General features: G+C 36.4%; 1 protein-coding gene across 1 annotated transcript; it reads left to right on the top strand.

The window, feature by feature from the left end:
• The first annotated feature begins 14,199 nt into the window (after positions 1 to 14,199).
• On the top strand, positions 14,200 to 15,907 carry NPY1R (neuropeptide Y receptor Y1). The gene is made up of 2 exons (XM_011363694.1): positions 14,200 to 15,049; positions 15,157 to 15,907. Exons 1-2 carry the CDS (start codon positions 14,351 to 14,353, stop codon positions 15,607 to 15,609), a joined length of 1,152 nt encoding a protein of 383 aa, XP_011361996.1. The 5' UTR covers positions 14,200 to 14,350; the 3' UTR covers positions 15,610 to 15,907.
• The last annotated feature ends 1,578 nt before the right edge of the window (positions 15,908 to 17,485 follow it).

The raw sequence follows: 17,485 nt of genomic DNA, 5'->3' as shown, positions 1-17,485 counted from the left end.
CCCACCATTTCCCTTCCTGCCACATACACAAACACGCAGATCTCAAAAAGGGAGTCAGAATTTCTTCTTTAAATACACGTAAGATGTACGTAAGATGTAAGAGTCGAAAAAAATAATTATTAAGAATTCTTTCTAGGAGAAGAAATTGCAATTTGAAAATCCCAACAATATTGTACACAAAGAAGAAGACATGAAAATATATGTATTTTTATCTTTAAATTTCCCAGGAGGGATTCAAGACTAATCATCATCGCTCTTTGTAGAACAGAAAAATTTTGTTTCTGTTTTATGAAGTAACATTCAAACAGGGAGAGTACTACCTCTGGGAACAGAAATAGTGATGTCCACCTCTGCTCCAGTAATTTTCCTACTCACTATTTATAAAATGCTCATTTGGGAAATTAAGTTGGATTTTATGTGTATTGCAAAATTAAACTGGCTGTTTCCCAGTAGTCATGGTTCTTTAACAGTTATGAAAGATAGCCTATCTGTAAAGGCGAAAGTTAAAATAACTTGGGACTCCTAAATCAAATTATTGAATAATAAAACATGCTACAAACAATGCCTGGGGTAACATTTCTCTCGAGGAACATGTCTGTTGTTTTTGTTGAAGTTATTGCTGCATTTTAATAACAGCTACCATTTGTGGAGGACAGTTACTAAGTGCTTTGGTACAATCTCAAATGATATGTGATCTTGATATATTAGTCATAGGAATAATGGGGTAGATAAAGTAGAGAAACTAGTACTATTTTATTTGATGCATTTTTTCCTCTGAGAATTTTTTTATATTAATTAAGAGTAATGTTTCTTTATCCACAGTTTCTATCATGGTAAAGTTAAATCCTTAATTCTTAAAAGATGTGGAAAGAGCCATTTCTGTGTGTTATCGAAATATTTTTATTATGCTCATTGCTTCATTGATTTCTGTGGAATAGTCATAGTTTATCACATAATCAATATTAGAACTTAAAACAAGGAAAAATTTATAATTGTGAACACACACCGTTTTTTAAGGAACACAACTATTTTTTTTAAAGTAAACGGTATTTTAAATTTTCCAAGTTAAAAATACATACACACATATGTGATACATATGTATATATAGTTGTACAATCACATACATATTTGTGTAAGGGACAATACAAGTCAAAACACTTGTATTGCATCCAGGTTTTTATCCCCAATTAATGGTGTAGTTTTACACAAAGCACTTGATCTTTTTAGTCTTCACTTTCTTTGTCTGAAAAATGAAATGTTTTGACTAGCAGTTCTGGAGCTCCCCATGAGCTCTAAATACCTATGACTTTATGCCATTAACAAGCATATGCATTACAGACATACGTATAGAAAAATAACCTTTTTGGATATTCGGAAAAATTTAATGGTCATAGAAATTGTTTCTCTCCCTTCCATATAAGAAAAAAATGAAGAAATACTGTTAAGTTTCCCATTAATACTGTGACATTCTCTTTCCTGTAGCTATAATAACTATATAATGATATTCGATTCATTCTATTATAAAGTTGTGGATGTCTTACAGGTCAGTTCTTTTTCTAATTATATTATTTTTAAAATTCCAGCACAAAATACATAAAAAAAAGAACATGGATTCTTCTGGAGACATTCTATCATATAAATCTATATATGGGCCATAAATTCCACTCTTTTGAATCAAAACTCCTCACAAAAAGTGGTGTTGTTGATAAGTATCTCCCCGATGTTGTTTTTTAAAAATAAAATTTCATTTCTTAGCTAATTTTTAATAGTTAATATTTTGTCTACTTGTAAGTCTAAATATAGTTTTTACTCTATTTAAGTGGATGTGAAAGGGAAAGAATTTATTTATTTTTGGAATGTTGTTTTGTTTTGAATAGTCTTTAAAAAGACTATTTAGTAAACTGTTCAAAGCATAAGCCCAGAATAAAAAATTGAGATGATTTAATAATATGCTCTTGAAAAGTGCATCTGTTTCCATATTCTTACTCTTATTCTTACAGGTAACTCAGTTTTTAAAAGTATATTATTTAGCAGGAAGAAAAAGATATGAGATATCTCCTCTGCTAGACATCGTATGTGTTTTCAAAGGCATTATTTGAGCCTCTTCTCATCTAAAAATATGAGAAGAATCATCAAGAATAGTACAGTAATAAGCATATATCTGTATAAAATGTAGACACGTATACCAGCATTATGTGTATGCATAAAAATAGCAATAATCCATCATAGCTAAAATGCCAAAGGCATTTTTTAAATGTTTGGGATGAACAATGGCTTGATTTGTGACGCTCATAATTTATGCAACCCCACCTTAATATTCTTCGATCCTTTAACAAAAACTTTTTTCAGTATCTTATAATATACCAGATATCATTCCAGTCTCTAAGTTTAAAAAGGTTAAAGAAGTAGTTACCGCTTTCCAGTAACCACAGTGTAGTTGTAGATCTGTGCAAATAAATAATAAATTGCAACACAGTGTGATAAGTTCTGTGTCAGAAATAAACTTAGTGAGCTGTAGAAATGAAAATAAAACAAATTCAGCTTATGAGGAGTTTGAGGAGAGGGCAAGGTATAAGAGAGGGCTTCAAAGTTGAAAAGATCCTTCAGCTGAAGTTTGCAGAATTGGTGAGAGTTCAAAAAAGCAGATGGAGGGGATGGGCAAGTAAGGAGTGGGGAAACAGTGTGAAGGTGATAGAGTGTAACATTCAGAGAAGTGCAGATAGTTCAGTATGACTGAAGTGTGTGGGAAGTGATAGAGGATGATGCAGAAAATGTTAGTTATAAAGGACATTGTGCTTTACTGGAAGGATCTGGAGAGCAACTAGACAATTTAAGCAAGGGATATAATTGGATTTCTGTGAAAGCAGTTAGTGACAGAGAGACCATTTCGTAGAGAAATAAGTAGAGCTTGATGGATGTAAGAGAACGCATTTGAGAGGTATGTAGAGAGTAAAATGAGAAAATGGGAATCTGCCTAATTGAATTTGAGAGTATGAGAGAGGGAAATCCTGGGGACGATTCTTAGATTCTGGTTTGAGGGATAGAGATGATGGCAATAATGGCCATCTAGTCCACTATCTGAGAAGCACACTGTCAAGGAAAGGTGAAAAAGATCTGTACTTTAGATAGGCATTTAGAGTTAGGAGCCTACAAGCATGTACTTGATGACAGAGGGTTTGATTATGCATTGAGTGGGGAAAAAAAGGAGAAGGTTAATCATGAAATCTCCAGTAAATTTGAGCAATTCAGAGTTGATCGCAGAAGAGACAGAATCGCAAAACGCAAGCAACACACAAGAATTATTTGGTGGTCTTGGACAGGCTTGAGTGACAGGGGAAGTCTTGTTTTAGTAAGAGACCTTCTGGAGACAACATGTGAGGCTACCACCCAGAAGTGGGAAAGGACAAGGAGACTCTTGGAGGAGAAGGAGAAAATAGAAAGAGAACTATTAGGCCTAGGTGGCATCACTCATCAGCAAGGTGGGGAGACTGGAGGCAGAGAGCTCCAAAGGATAACAGCAGATTGGTGTCTTTTATGGCTACAGGATTTATCTTCTCTATGGTTAACAAATGATGAGTACAGTTCCTCAGAGTATGTAAGGTAGGTAGGGTTTAACTAGCCAAAAAATTTTTTTTTTTTGGCTTCCTTTTAAGGCATTTGGTTTTTTGAAATTTTGGTTTTGGTGCGTTTTGGTTTTGGGTTATTAGTCCTAGCCTGCTTTGAAGAAGGTGACAATATGAGGACCATTTTAAGTTAAACACACAGGTGCCGTCTCTGGCCCATTTGTATAACAGGATCCCAGGGAGAAAAACACCTAAGAGGTAGATGAGACAGCGGATCCTGGAGGAGAAGACTGAGGAACAGCCAGTAAGGAAAGAGAAAAGCCTGAAATATACAGTTAGTGAAGTCAAAGGAAAAGAAAATTCCAGAAGGATAGAATGGTCAAGAGAGTCAAATGCAACATAAAGAATAAATACAATAAAGTCTGAGTTGTGTCTCCTGGTTTTGGTCATTGATGTCCTGGGCAAAAGCAGATTCAGGTTGGCCATATTGAGGAACAAATGAGAGGACGGTATTATTCTTGGAGAAGCTACCAAGAAAGAGAAGACAGCCAGAGAAGCCATAACATGGGTGAAGGAGTTATAATGAGAAAGAGTGAGCAATTTTGTTTTTATTTTAATGTTAACCCAAGAAAACTGAATTATTGAATAAACAGGTGTTATGTTATTGTTTAACAAACCTCCCAGAATTTAGTAGAATAAAACAACTTACCTGTGAATTTTATGCTCATGGATTGAGTGGGAGAGCACAATGGTGATAGCTTGTCTCTGCTGCATGATGTTTGGGACATCAGCTGGGAAAATTCAGTGAGCTAAGGTGACTCAAAGTCTGGGGGCTGAAACAGCTGGGCTGAAGGTCCCACTGCCCAAATGAGGGATGGGAAAGTTAGGGAGTAAATACCTTATGGCTTTTACTCACTTCAGAAGGAAGAGGAGTCCATTGAGACTGAAGGTATGAGGGGACAATCTGAAATATATTCTAAGAAGAGAGGAATTGGGAGTCACTCAAGTCCAAGAATTTCTAGGTAATATTTAAGGTTCGACTATGGTTTTGAAATTGTAGTTGTAATAATTTGTGCAGTTGAGTTATTTTCAACTACATGCTCTGCCAGCAGAGAGTTGGTAGCTAAGTAGTTTCCTGGGTTGAGAAGAGTCAGATTATACCACAGCCCTTCCTTGAATATTTATCCTCTTTCTAGATTTATACATACCTAGGGGGAAGAAAAAGCAACAGCTAGACCTTAAACAAAGTAATAAAAAAAAGATACTGACCTAAGCAAAGTGATACCTGGGAATACTTTATACCACCTCTGTGCCTGTTTGTGATATTATTTAGATGCACATAAGGAATCTTTTTCTTATCTTTGGGGAAAATTGCCCTATCTCAGGGATGTGGAATAGTTTTACACCGTGAGATCAAGTCTGATCTACTCATGTTGGCTACCTGAAGTGCTGTATTGTGAAGAGGTGTAACGCCGAGTCTGAGATTTTGGAGGTGGGGGTCAGGTAGGGGTTGGAGGGGAGCAAGATGAACAGTCAGAGACATTTGTTGTTGACGGTGGAAGGTTCAGTGGTGGCATTCATGCTTGCCCTTTTCACTAGCAGTTCCTACTCCATTTCTCTGAAAGGAGATATGAATGGTAATAATTATAATAAAAAATAATAGTAACAGTGGCAAAGCTCTTTTCATTAGGCATGCAACAAATACAAAGTGTTACTCTTTTGTAAAATAGCATTACATATTTGTCGAATTACTAAAGGGTGTCTGACAAGATGAGATCTTCAGGAAAATGTTTGGATATTTATTCAGTTTTAAGATCCTAGTCCTCCAGAGTCTTATTCTGTCAGTTTTAAAACAAAATGCTCTAAATTTGTAGTCTATGTAACAAATGAGAACTTTCTTGAAGTGCATTTCTATTTCAAATCAAGAACAAACCCATAAATAGTATTTGTGACCTCTATTCTAGGAAGATAACTGAATTGTTTGTCTATATACTAATATACTAACATTTTAACTAAATTAGTTGTCAGTTCTTTCTGCTAGTTAACTTTCTCAAAAGACAATTGAATAAAGTAATTGCATTGACTAATTGATCATACTAATCAAGTTAGTTAAAACTCTTTAACTACTATATATTATAGGTTCTAGCATCAAGATTTTTTCTTTAACGTTTTAATACTCTAACTTTGAGATTCATTTGCAATTGATTATATGTCATTGCTTTACTGGAAGCATCTTTTTCTTTCTTGGTGGTCCATAAAATAACAATGCAACTTACATTCTGTGGCATCATAGATCAAAAAAAAAAATGCAGTAGGTAAGTCACAGAAAGAAAGAAAAATTGGCACCTAATTAATTCATAAAATATGAACTGATTCACCAACATGGTGGATAGTAAGTTCTACCCCAGTAGAATTTCCTCCTTATAAATATCATCTACATTCTAGTTTTCTACTTACATTTCTAGTTATACATAGTGTTAATGCCTATCAAGATTTTTTCTAAATGATTATTATAATTTTCCTGTATCGAGGCCTAATAGTATTTCAGAAACTTTAGCCCTTGCAGAAGAAATTCATCAGGAGATCGAAAAAGTAATTACAGTGGATAAATTCCTGTACCAAGTATAGTGGCACTCTTTTATGTAGTCAATTATCGAATCATAGAATTTAAAGGGTCAAACCATAAAGATGTTCTATTTTTTGTCTTCTAAACTTAAGATCTACAGAGGTTTTATAAGTAGATCTTACCCTTCAGTTTAAATGGTAGAACAAGACTGTTGCCCGAGAGATTATGAGAATAGGTCATTAATTTAATTCTCCTAGTTATGGTTTATAGGTCTTACTATTATGAAATTTCAGAAGGAAATACAAAACATGCAAAAAATTTTCTCTCCCTAGCCAAGGTTTTATCTAGTTTGAACCCCAAATAGGAAAGTATGTGACTGACTATTCACCTAAGAGTAGAAAAAGAAATGATCTTTAATTATTTAATGTGTCTTCTCTTTAACACATCTTTTGAGGAATTCAGATACTTGACACATATCTTCTGAGGAGCTCAGATTACTTTATTCCAGTCTTTCCAAGATTATATTATACGAGGATCTTACATTATATTTGGTGATTATGCTATGCTTAATTTTTCGATTTTACACTTAGGAAAGAGTACTTAGTGAATGATACTCCCAGAGTATTAAAAATTTTGCTGCCATCGAGGAGCATTTCAGAACTGCTCTTTGTACCACAAAATTTGACAGAAAAAGTCTTTGAGACCAATGATCTATCAAAGGTTGGTATTTGATATGACTATCTCAAGAACGCAGCTTTATAAATTTTCCTTAGGGGGGATACTTTATAAAAATTAATTAAGATAACAAAATACAATGGCCACAGTAGTTCAGGCATTCTTGCGGACATGCCTTTATTAGCATTTTTGGAAAATACATAAAGGAGAGTATCTAATGAGTCTAAACTATATTCTCAAGTCCAAAATACTTGCTGATAAAGCAAAAATGTTTACATGAAAATATGTTCTTTGTAAAGATTTAAAGTATTTCATTTATAATTCTTGCAACAGGCTAAAAATAGCCAATTTGATGATCCAAACCTTGGTGTAAACTTGTTTCCAAGAACAGAATATGTCTTAAGTGAATGGAATGGACAAAGGGTGAATAGAAGCCTAAATGAGTTATAGCTCTTTAAAAGGATTGAAATTCCTAATTATGCCTTAATTTTCATTTTTGGTAAAAAAAAAAAAAGAAAAAAGAAAGAAAATATCAATGTCATTTTACTCTCTTTAACCATTAGTGAGATTTTTAAAAAATGTATGCTCATGTGTATTATAGTACACTTATTGCATAAGCATGATATTTTAATTCTTGATCATATCTCTTTCCAACTATATAAAAATATCTAATGACAAATATTTTAAAACGCTTTCCTGGGGAAAAAAACAGATTTTGTACATTACTATCTATATATATAAATAAATGAGCTGTGACTTATATCGAACTTTAAACAGTGTTTATTCAGCCTAACAACCAGAAAAAGAAAACATTCCTTAGCAGTGGAAAGTTCAGGCAATTCCATTTGCCTTGGGATTTAGTTTTGTTTTTAGTTTGGAAACAGAATGCAATCATAGTTGTTATGTAATAAAAGCTTTATGCATCTCCTAGGCAGTGTCCTATATCTTTACTTAGGAAGACTTCTTATTTCTGACAGTTTGATTTGGAAGGAGTTTTATTCATCTACATCAGTAAATAATTTCTGTGTGTGTGAATTACACAACTTTAACTTTTCAAAATAGAGCAGAACTATGTAAAACATCTAAGATCAGTGTATCATTAATTATTCTGAATCATGGGGCACCATGATGGTTTGGCCACCATCGATGTACTCTGTGTACGTTCTATTCTTTTCTCCATAATGTTCAGTACAGCAGTAGATTAAGCACCGAGGAAATGGTACTGACTCTTTGACCACGGAAATGTTCCATTCATCGTGCTCCCCTAAAAAAAGCAGTCAGGCGCTGAGAACAAAGGTGACTCAATGCATTTTCTTAGTAGCAAGAAAGGAGGACTGAAAGGCCAGGCTCTCTCATCCAATTCTCTATTTTTGCCTTGTTAAAATCTTCTCTTCACTTATAAAAGGAGAGAAAAAACTCAGCATTGGCTTCATTGGTTTAAGAAAGGTTTGAACGTCACAAAAGAAAGCAAGAAACATATAGTGGCCTATGTCATCTAAATTTCACATTTTCTCTTTCCGTAAATAGCAACCCATTTCATTCTTGAGTTGGGCTTACGGTCCAGCTTTTTCTGCCGGGTGTAACTTCGGCCGCAAGATGGCACTGACCTGCAAACAAAGGAAAACGCGGTGGCATTGACTTTTTAAAAGCCTTGTAAAATTGCCTTGTCTTCGCGGAGTCAAGGACTGTGTGGGGATGAGTGATTACTTTCCTCTGCACCGCGCCTGTGAGTCTAACAATGTGTGGATTTGTTTAATTGCGTTTCTTTTCAGAATTCCTAGGCAACGCACCCCCGAGGTGTATATCCAAGGTGAGGTGTTTGTGGGGGGAGCTGCGGGCGCTACTCGTGGGGCGCGTCACGTGATCCGGGGATGAGCTGGAGTTCGGCTTTAAGGGGGCGTCTCTGCTTATCTCCATCAAGCTTTAGCATTTGAGCAGGAGAAACACCAGCAGATCTTTCCTCCCCTCTCCGCTCCCTTCCATTGCCACCCTTCCAACTCCAATAAACAAGGTCGGAAAAGACGAATCCAACAGAGGGGTAAGTTTCAAGTTTACACCTTTTAAAGGACTTTTGAGAAATCTCTCGTCGATGGAGTGAAGGATGAGGAAGAAAAGGCATGCTAGAGCCCGAAATTGGCTCTGGGGAACTGTGGTGGGGCGTGGAATCAGCCTTTCGGGTCCCTTTGCGGGCCGGTTGCAAGATGCTCGGAAAGATCCGACAACTCCAGCACTCCTGCCTAGGGGTGTGGGGACGTTGGGAACCGGGACTCGCGGCATCCGCACACCCTACTCCCGATGGATTTCTGGACGAGATCAGTTCTCCCCGCCTCGGGTTCGCCGTTAAGGCCGAGGGGGTGGGCAGGTGCGCTAGTTGGTCTTCCGCTCACCTCTCTCATCTTTCTCGTTTTCCTTGAGCTGGTTGCAGCCTCTACTGGGGCAGCTTCACTGGAGTTTTCGCAGAGGAGCCAGCGCTGGAGGTTTGGGGGAGGGCGGGCTTGGCGGGTCGTCCTCTCTGGCGGCACATGCGGGGCGGGGAGCGGGTGGAGGCCCGGGCTTCACCCGGGGACCGGGGACCCCAGTGCAGGCGTGGCCCCTGGGGACACTGGTGGGTCCCGGCGACTGGGCCGGAATCGAGCCCCGTTCGCCTATGCTGGGCCCCCACCGTCCGTCGCTGCGCCCTGGTAGACACTCTGAACCTTGTCTTATTTTTGAGTTTTAATCATGGAACTCTGTAGCTCCTTTTAGAAGTGTTGTTGGAGCCAGGCTGCCTTGGGACTTGGGAGACTGGGGATGGACTGGAGGTGGAGGTGACTTGAGTGTTCCATTGGTCTTCAGGTAGACTGGAAAGAGGCAGCGTTTTAAGGACTGATGTTGGGCCAGAGGGAACTCACTGAATTTGGGCTCTGCTTGTTTCTTTTTAGTTGGTTTCGATGTTTTCTGTTTTGCCAGTCTCATCATCACAGGTAAAGACATTCCCTGATAGATGAGTGGCAATTGTATGTGCGGGAGGGGGCGTTAGGAATGAGGAAAATTTGGGGCAATTCACCTAATTACACAATAAAGGTGGGCGTCTAAGCTTGCAGCACAGGAAAAACCTAGGGGAGGAGAGAGCAGGAGTGTGATTAGACATTGCCTCCCCCTCCTCCTTTTTTTAAAGAGCTCTCAGATTTGCCACGGCCACCTGGATCCTAGAAGAAACCATAACTTTTTAGGTGACATAGAGGCAGGGGTAAGTGTAGAGCTTGCCTGTCTCTCTCTGTGAACAGGGAAATGGTAGCTGTCAGACCCAAGACTCTAGGCTGCTTTCCTAGTGAAGCGAGACTGCAGAAAGCTATCCAGCCCAGTTCCCCACCAGTGACTAAAGACCGAGTGCCTTTCGGTGGGTCGCTCTGGCTTTATTAGTCTTCCTTATTGTTTAAGGCAGCCGTCTGTTGAACAAGCCCTTCCGCAGAGAGGAAGGAACAGGGACTTATGTAATTCATGGGAGATAAACTCACAGTAAATTTGGGAGGCTGCAGGTAACAAGGCTGACATTTCTTTTCCAAAGCAAAGGAGGTGAACAACTAATGCTGAGTATATGGAAAATTTATCTGCAGCAGATATGACCAGAAAGCTATTTTCAGGTAGTAACTAACAGCACTAAGAACAGCTAGCAGTGAAAGGCTAGTGTTCTAACCAGAAAGGAGAAATTTCCATTTGGAAAGGGGTTAATCTGACAACTGGTGATTTATGCAGTGTCTCTGTTTTGTCTGTAAATGCACATGACAGTTATCATGAGATTTAATAATCTTTAATTTTTTCAATATCTGTAGTTACATACTTTATTTTAGAAATATATATTGGAATAGCAAATGTCAAATTATTTTCTTTTGCAAAGATAATGTATATAAATTCTTTATCTCTGAGTATTGTTATTTTCTGAAAATTACTCTTTCCTAAATTATACTAAGATAGGCTTAAAATATACATTTTATCCAATGGGGAACTGTTTTACCCAAATGGAATGACTACTCAACATGCATTTAGCAAAAGAGGCTAGCAAATACTTTTTAAAAATAGTTTACATTTTCTCTATAGCTAACTTCTTAACTGCTATTCCTCATAGGAAATGTCAATCAAATATAATTTCAAAGGTATCAGAGTAGAGTTTCAGTATACTTACCTAAATTCATCTGCAAGAAAGCTGTCTTTGTAACCCATACATTGTAATGTTTGCATTAATTCCCATACATGATGAATTTTGTCAAAGTTAGTCATGGATGTAAAATTTCTATTTTTCTTCCTTTCCACTGCAAACACCTTGGTCTGCACCTTCATTATCTCTCACCTGGATTAATGCCCTAGTTTCATAGTAAATCTCCCTACTTCTCTCTTCTGTCTTAAGTCTTGAAAACAGCAACTAGAATAATAATTTTAAAATAAGTTCTATAACTTCACCCTTTTACCAAAGACTCTCCAGTGACTCTTCATCTTTCTCAGAGGAAAATGTCAAAGATTGTCCCATGGAATGGGACACTGACACAGTCTGTTCCTCCTCCGTTTACCTTTTCCAATGAATTGCATACTAGTCTCTCTCACTGTTTATACTCTTTCCAAATGGGATGCAATCCCTGAGATCTCTACATGGCTTCATTGCTCAGCACTGTCACGTTTTAATGCACATGCCATCTGCTCGGGCAGGCAGAGGCCTTCCCTATTACCCAGGAATAAATTGCAACTACCAATAATCATAGTTTCCTTTACTTGCTTTAATTTTCTCCATAGCATATATTATAATCTGGCATACTGTTGTTATTATTATTATTATTATTATTATTATTATTGTTATTTTGTCTTTCTCTGCCTACAAGACTAGAAACTCAATGAAAATGTCACTTCTGTCTCCACTAAAACCAAGTCTGACACAAAATAAGTGTTCTATAAATATTTACTGGATGAATAAACTTTCTTTCAGAAACAATTTCTCTTTTTTAACACAAAGTGGAACATTTTTCCTGTATACCTGACCCAATAAAATGACTATTGTAATTATCATGTGTTTTGCATGTAAAAGGACTAGGATAGATGTTAAGATTAACTCAAGAAAGAACCTACTATTCCACCCACACATCGACTATATCAGTCAACACATTTTGATTCTAAATCTAATATTTGCAAGGTATTAACTATGAGATATATGCAGCACCTACCTTAAAGAGGTTATATTTTAATTGAGAGGAGCCAATTAAGGATTCATGAGACTAAATGATGCTTTGAAAGATACGTAGAATTTGGATTGTGATGAGACGGAACACCCAGCAAAGAATGGCAAGAGCAAAGATGCAGATGCTAAAACAAGCCAGGCACACTTGGTGGACGGTAAACAGACTGGCCTGCCTAGAACAGAGCATTCACAATGGGGTTATTAGAGCAAGGGCAAAAAGCGAAAGAGAAGTATAATGTAGAGCTCTTCAAGCATCAGGCTGAGGAATGTACTTAGTGGTCCACACCTCCTGTGTCACATCTGGGTACTTACTCACCCTGGTGGTATTTGGTGACAGGGAGCTATGAGAAGTTGTGAGATAAAGAAGATGTATTTTCCTATCAAGCTATTTTTACTTGAAATAATGAAGAAAAACTCACAATTAACTAATAAGTGATGTTAAATATGTTGATAACAACCCAAATATGAAGTATGATGCAAAGTTTTCTTGAAATCTTAAGTGAGAAATTTCCAGAGAATTTTTAGATTATTATTTGCTTCTTCAAGGTTATTCCAGACACTAAGAGACACAAATCATTCTCTCTGCCTTTGGTATTCCTGAGAGAAAAAGTGTGGTTACCATGCAAGTTTAGGAGTCATTACAGTTATAGGTTTTCACACAGAGGAGGGGAGAACCATATTTCTAACAACATTCTCATTTGAAATCATTCCACTACCATTTCTCATCTTAATACTTTCATTCTTACTTAATATTAGCAACCTTTATTTTTATTCTTCTTCAGTTTTATAAATTCAAGTTGTGGTTTTATAATAAAAAAATTACTCTATATTCTAGAAAGCAGAAACACTCAAGGGAAGGTTCATTAGAGGCACCACTTAAAAGGCACACATGTTGTTGGTTCATTAAATGTCTGATCTCTTTTTCAATGGAAGTAAATCTGCATGATTTTCTTTATTGTTCTCACATAAGAAAGAAATAAACCCAATTCACTTTAATAACACAGGCACAATGGCCTGTTAATTAACATAAGAAATCTCATTTCATATATTTACTTAGTAATCTAGGGTAAATCAGAGATTTTTAAAAAGGAGTTTTTAATCTTTACAAAACTATTATCTGTAATTTATTGGTAAGCAAAGAGTATTTATATCACAAAATTTATATCACAAGATTAAAATTATGACTAAAATTAGATCCCTGTATTGTACCTATATACACTCTAAAGGGGAGGGAGTATTTACACGAAAAGAATCTTAGAAATCCTTTGAAAGCTTGCCTTACTAATAAAATCATAGACTCTTACAGTTAGAAAGAACAGAGCTATCCAAATGAATCTTCTACACAATCCTTGAATGTCTTACATGTAGCAGTAATAAACTTTTGTGTATGAACACTTGCTAGATTTGAGGGCAATTCATTCCATTTGATTAAAACTTTGTTCCTCATAATGATGTGAAATTTGTTTTGTTTTGGTTTTTTAATATAATATACTTCCTTCGGTTCTACTTCTAACTTGTATATTTACACATACTATTCTAAGCCCAGTTCTCTATGCCACAAGCGACCCATTCAAATATGAGAAGACGTCTGTGCCATTCCTATTAAGTCTTTTCTGGATTAAACATCTGTTCCTTCAACAGTCTTTCATATGACAAAGTTTTTTGATGTTTCACTGTATTAATCATCTCCTTTTTAATATACTTGTTACATAACATCTGCCTTAAAGAGTAATTCAGTGTGTGGTGGAGCTATTAGTACAACTTGACCTCTACGTCAATGCTTTCATTTCTATAGTAAGAGGAAGAGTTAAGTCAATTTTTTTGTTTTTCTTTGCTTGTTTCATATGTTTTTTTTATGTTTTGTGCTGTGCATTACATTTTTTGTTATACATTCATATTCTTACAGTGTTTGGGAATGTGCTGATAGTACCGTTTATATAAGATTTTGAGCATTACTAATTTACAGGCCACTATGTTTTGCTATAACAATGTATGAGCAAGTCCAATGAAAATATTGTGAGATTTTTTTCAAAGTCTTGGCACTGTTTCTGCCATTTTAAAAAGATGTTTATACAGATTTCATTTTGTTTATTTATTTCAGTGTCTTCGCTTTAGATAGTACTATCAGTCAGAATTCATTTTGACTGCCCTCAATAAAATTAGTAATACAATTGGTCATTTTCTCTTTACAGATTGTTCAGTTCAAGGGAATGAAGAATTCAGGCTGATTTTGATAAGTGGATTCCAATATGAGGAATAAAAATAAGCTGAACATTTGACCTGCTTTGAAGAAACGTACTGTCCATTTGTCTAAAGTAGTCTATAACAACCAAACCAATCAAAATGAATTCAACAGTATTTTCCCAGGTCGAAAATCATTCAATCTACTATAACTTTTCAAAGAAGAATTCCCAGTTTTTGGCTTTTGAAGATGATGATTGTCATCTGCCCTTGGCCATGATATTTACATTAGCTTTAGCTTATGGAGCTGTGATAATTCTTGGGGTCACTGGAAACTTGGCCTTGATCATAATCATCTTGAAGCAAAAGGAGATGAGAAATGTTACCAACATCCTGATTGTGAACCTTTCCTTCTCAGACTTGCTTGTTGCCATCATGTGTCTCCCCTTCACATTTGTCTACACATTAATGGACCACTGGGTTTTTGGTGAGGCAATGTGCAAGTTGAATCCTTTTGTGCAGTGTGTTTCAATCACTGTGTCCATTTTCTCTCTGGTTCTCATTGCTGTGGAAAGACATCAGCTGATAATCAACCCACGAGGGTGGAGGCCAAATAATAGACACGCTTACGTAGGTATTGCTGTCATCTGGGTCCTTGCTGTGGTTTCTTCCCTACCCTTCCTGATCTATCAAGTCTTGACCGATGAGCCATTCCAAAACGTTACACTTGATGCATACAAGGACAAGTACGTGTGCTTTGATAAATTTCCGTCAGACTCTCACAGGTTGTCTTACACCACTCTCCTCTTGGTGCTGCAGTATTTTGGCCCACTCTGTTTTATATTTATTTGCTACTTCAAGGTAAGAAAACTTTTTTCCCCCTACCATTTCCATTTTTATCTTCTTTCCAAAGAATTTCTTGTTAACTGAATGGTTCTACTTGAACTCATTTTTTCTTTCCTCTATAGATATATATACGCTTAAAAAGGAGAAACAACATGATGGACAAGATAAGAGACAGTAAATACAGGTCCAGTGAAACCAAAAGAATCAACATCATGCTGCTCTCCATTGTGGTAGCGTTTGCAGTCTGCTGGCTGCCGCTTACCATCTTCAACACTGTATTTGATTGGAACCATCAGATCATTGCTACGTGCAACCATAATCTGTTATTCCTGCTCTGCCACCTCACGGCAATGATATCCACCTGTGTCAATCCCATATTTTATGGATTCCTGAACAAAAATTTCCAGAGAGACTTGCAGTTCTTTTTTAACTTTTGTGATTTCCGGTCTCGGGATGATGACTATGAAACAATAGCCATGTCGACCATGCACACAGATGTCTCTAAGACTTCTTTGAAGCAAGCAAGCCCGGTCGCATTTAAAAAAATCAACAGCAACGATAATGAAAAAATCTAAAACTGCTGTAGCATGTGGTTTCATCTGACATCTGTTTCAAAAGAAGCACAACCTGCAACATACTTTCAATACCTATTCAACCAAGGAATAGGGTTGAAATCACTGAGGAAAGACCAGGATTTTCTTGTCTTGCTTTTTACTGCTTTTGTTGTAGCTGTCAAAATTACATTCGGAACCAAAATGTATGGATGTTGAAATCTTCTGGCAATAGTTTTGACCAGACATTCTTGAAGTGCTTTTTGTAAACTTATGCATATATTGTATTTATTGGAACGAACTTTCTTTAAAGTAATACTATTTACTGACGTTAGAAGCACTATACCTGATACTCTTATTAGATTGGGCCGTCCTGATTAGATTAGATTGTCACTGGATCAGGCGATCTTGGTGTAACAGTAGACATCATTTTGGTCCATTACAGAGGTGACAGCATGTAAAAGCAGCACTCAGGATGTGAAGGTAAAAGAGAGTCTGTGTCTTGCATATATACAGACTAAAGTCATTCAGGAGTGATCTGCATTTTTTTTAAATTGTAAGACAGGATTTATTTTGCTCCTAATTGATTATCACTTAAGATAAAAATGCATTCAAAAATACTTCACAGCTCTGAATATCATGGGGAATTGAGCCACCCACAAGAATTAAGTGGGAAAGCAGTTCCTTAACTTTAAAACCATTTTGGTACTGGGCGACCAAAGGATTTCAGAGTAATCAGCTTAGTGATTAAATTAATACTGCAAATAGTTGAATTATATTTATTTGGATTGATGGTCAAGAGGCTTTCCATTCTTCACATACTGTTCAGTGTTTGTCAAGCTTTCTAGCATAAATACACACGTAATTCAAAAGGCATTTCCAGCTTACAGTCTATAAAAAACACAAAGTATATTTTGCATACATCAGTGCCTATATAGTAACTCATTTAAAATGTTCAATGTCCATCTTTCAAAGGAGGACACTGAGGTACAATATTAAAAGAACGTATACCCTGGCTAGCAAGGATAAATACCTGAAAACTGAGAACACTTCATATAGTCCATGTTAATTTATATAAATTGTGTGCCTTGTGGAGTCTTATAAATAATGCACTATATTGAGTACCGAGTAGTTGCGTCATTTTAATATTCTTAATTTCATGTATCCTGTAATCATGATTGAACCCCAGAAACATTTGGGGAAAAGATATTTTAAAGAACAAGACGTATCTTTGATGTATTGTACACACAAAGTATTAAATGTGTTTGATTTTAGAAGAGTAGACATTTTCTTTATTAAAATTCCGTTTGCTTTTTCTGAGGTCTCTCTTTTGTGTCTCTTCAGTTTCATTTTCTTCCTCCTCTTTTTCTTTCCTTGTGTGTGTGTGTGTGTGTGTGTGTGTGTGTGTGTGTGTGCACGCGCGCGTTTGTGTGGTTTCATATCTCCCCCCCATGATGTTCCCACAGCATCCTGTATCTGCTTGCTAATAAAACATTTTCTATAGTGGTATAACCGTTGATGGCCCAATCTCCCTCCTTTATTTCTTGAAGCCTCTTGAAGGCAGGGACTGTTTTAAATATCTCTGTGTCCTCAGTGCATTTAGCACAGTGCCAAGAACTTAGAAGTTTAAAACAAAATATTTCTAAAACAAATGAATTAACAATGACCCAATTTCCTTCATTCTCATTTATAATCATATTGACTTACATCCTGAAATTTTCTTGGCTTCCTCCTCATAAGTCCATCTTTACCAAGAAGGTGTTTTTTATTATGTTATTTTCCCTTCTAAACTAAGCAAAAAGGACTTGTAGATTTTATAAACTTACATGATTAGTCTTGTGAGTCAAACAAGTATCAGAATTTTTTACATTGAATGTTAATATGAATTCAAATTATAGCC

This window comes from Pteropus vampyrus, unplaced genomic scaffold (genome assembly GCF_000151845.1).
Source record: "Pteropus vampyrus isolate Shadow unplaced genomic scaffold, Pvam_2.0 Scaffold88, whole genome shotgun sequence".
Taxonomy (NCBI): Eukaryota; Metazoa; Chordata; class Mammalia; order Chiroptera; family Pteropodidae; genus Pteropus; species Pteropus vampyrus.
The sequence above is the reverse complement of the archived record's forward strand: the minus strand, read 5'-3'. Positions and strand labels throughout refer to the sequence as shown.

Bases quoted from the DNA above. Each gene is read 5' to 3' on its own strand.
- NPY1R (XM_011363694.1), top strand. From the start codon at position 14,351: ATGAATTCAACAGTATTTTCCCAGGTCGAAAATCATTCAATCTACTAT. The intron at 15,050-15,156 runs GTAAGAAAACTT...TTTCCTCTATAG, and splicing joins TATTTATTTGCTACTTCAAG to ATATATATACGCTTAAAAAG.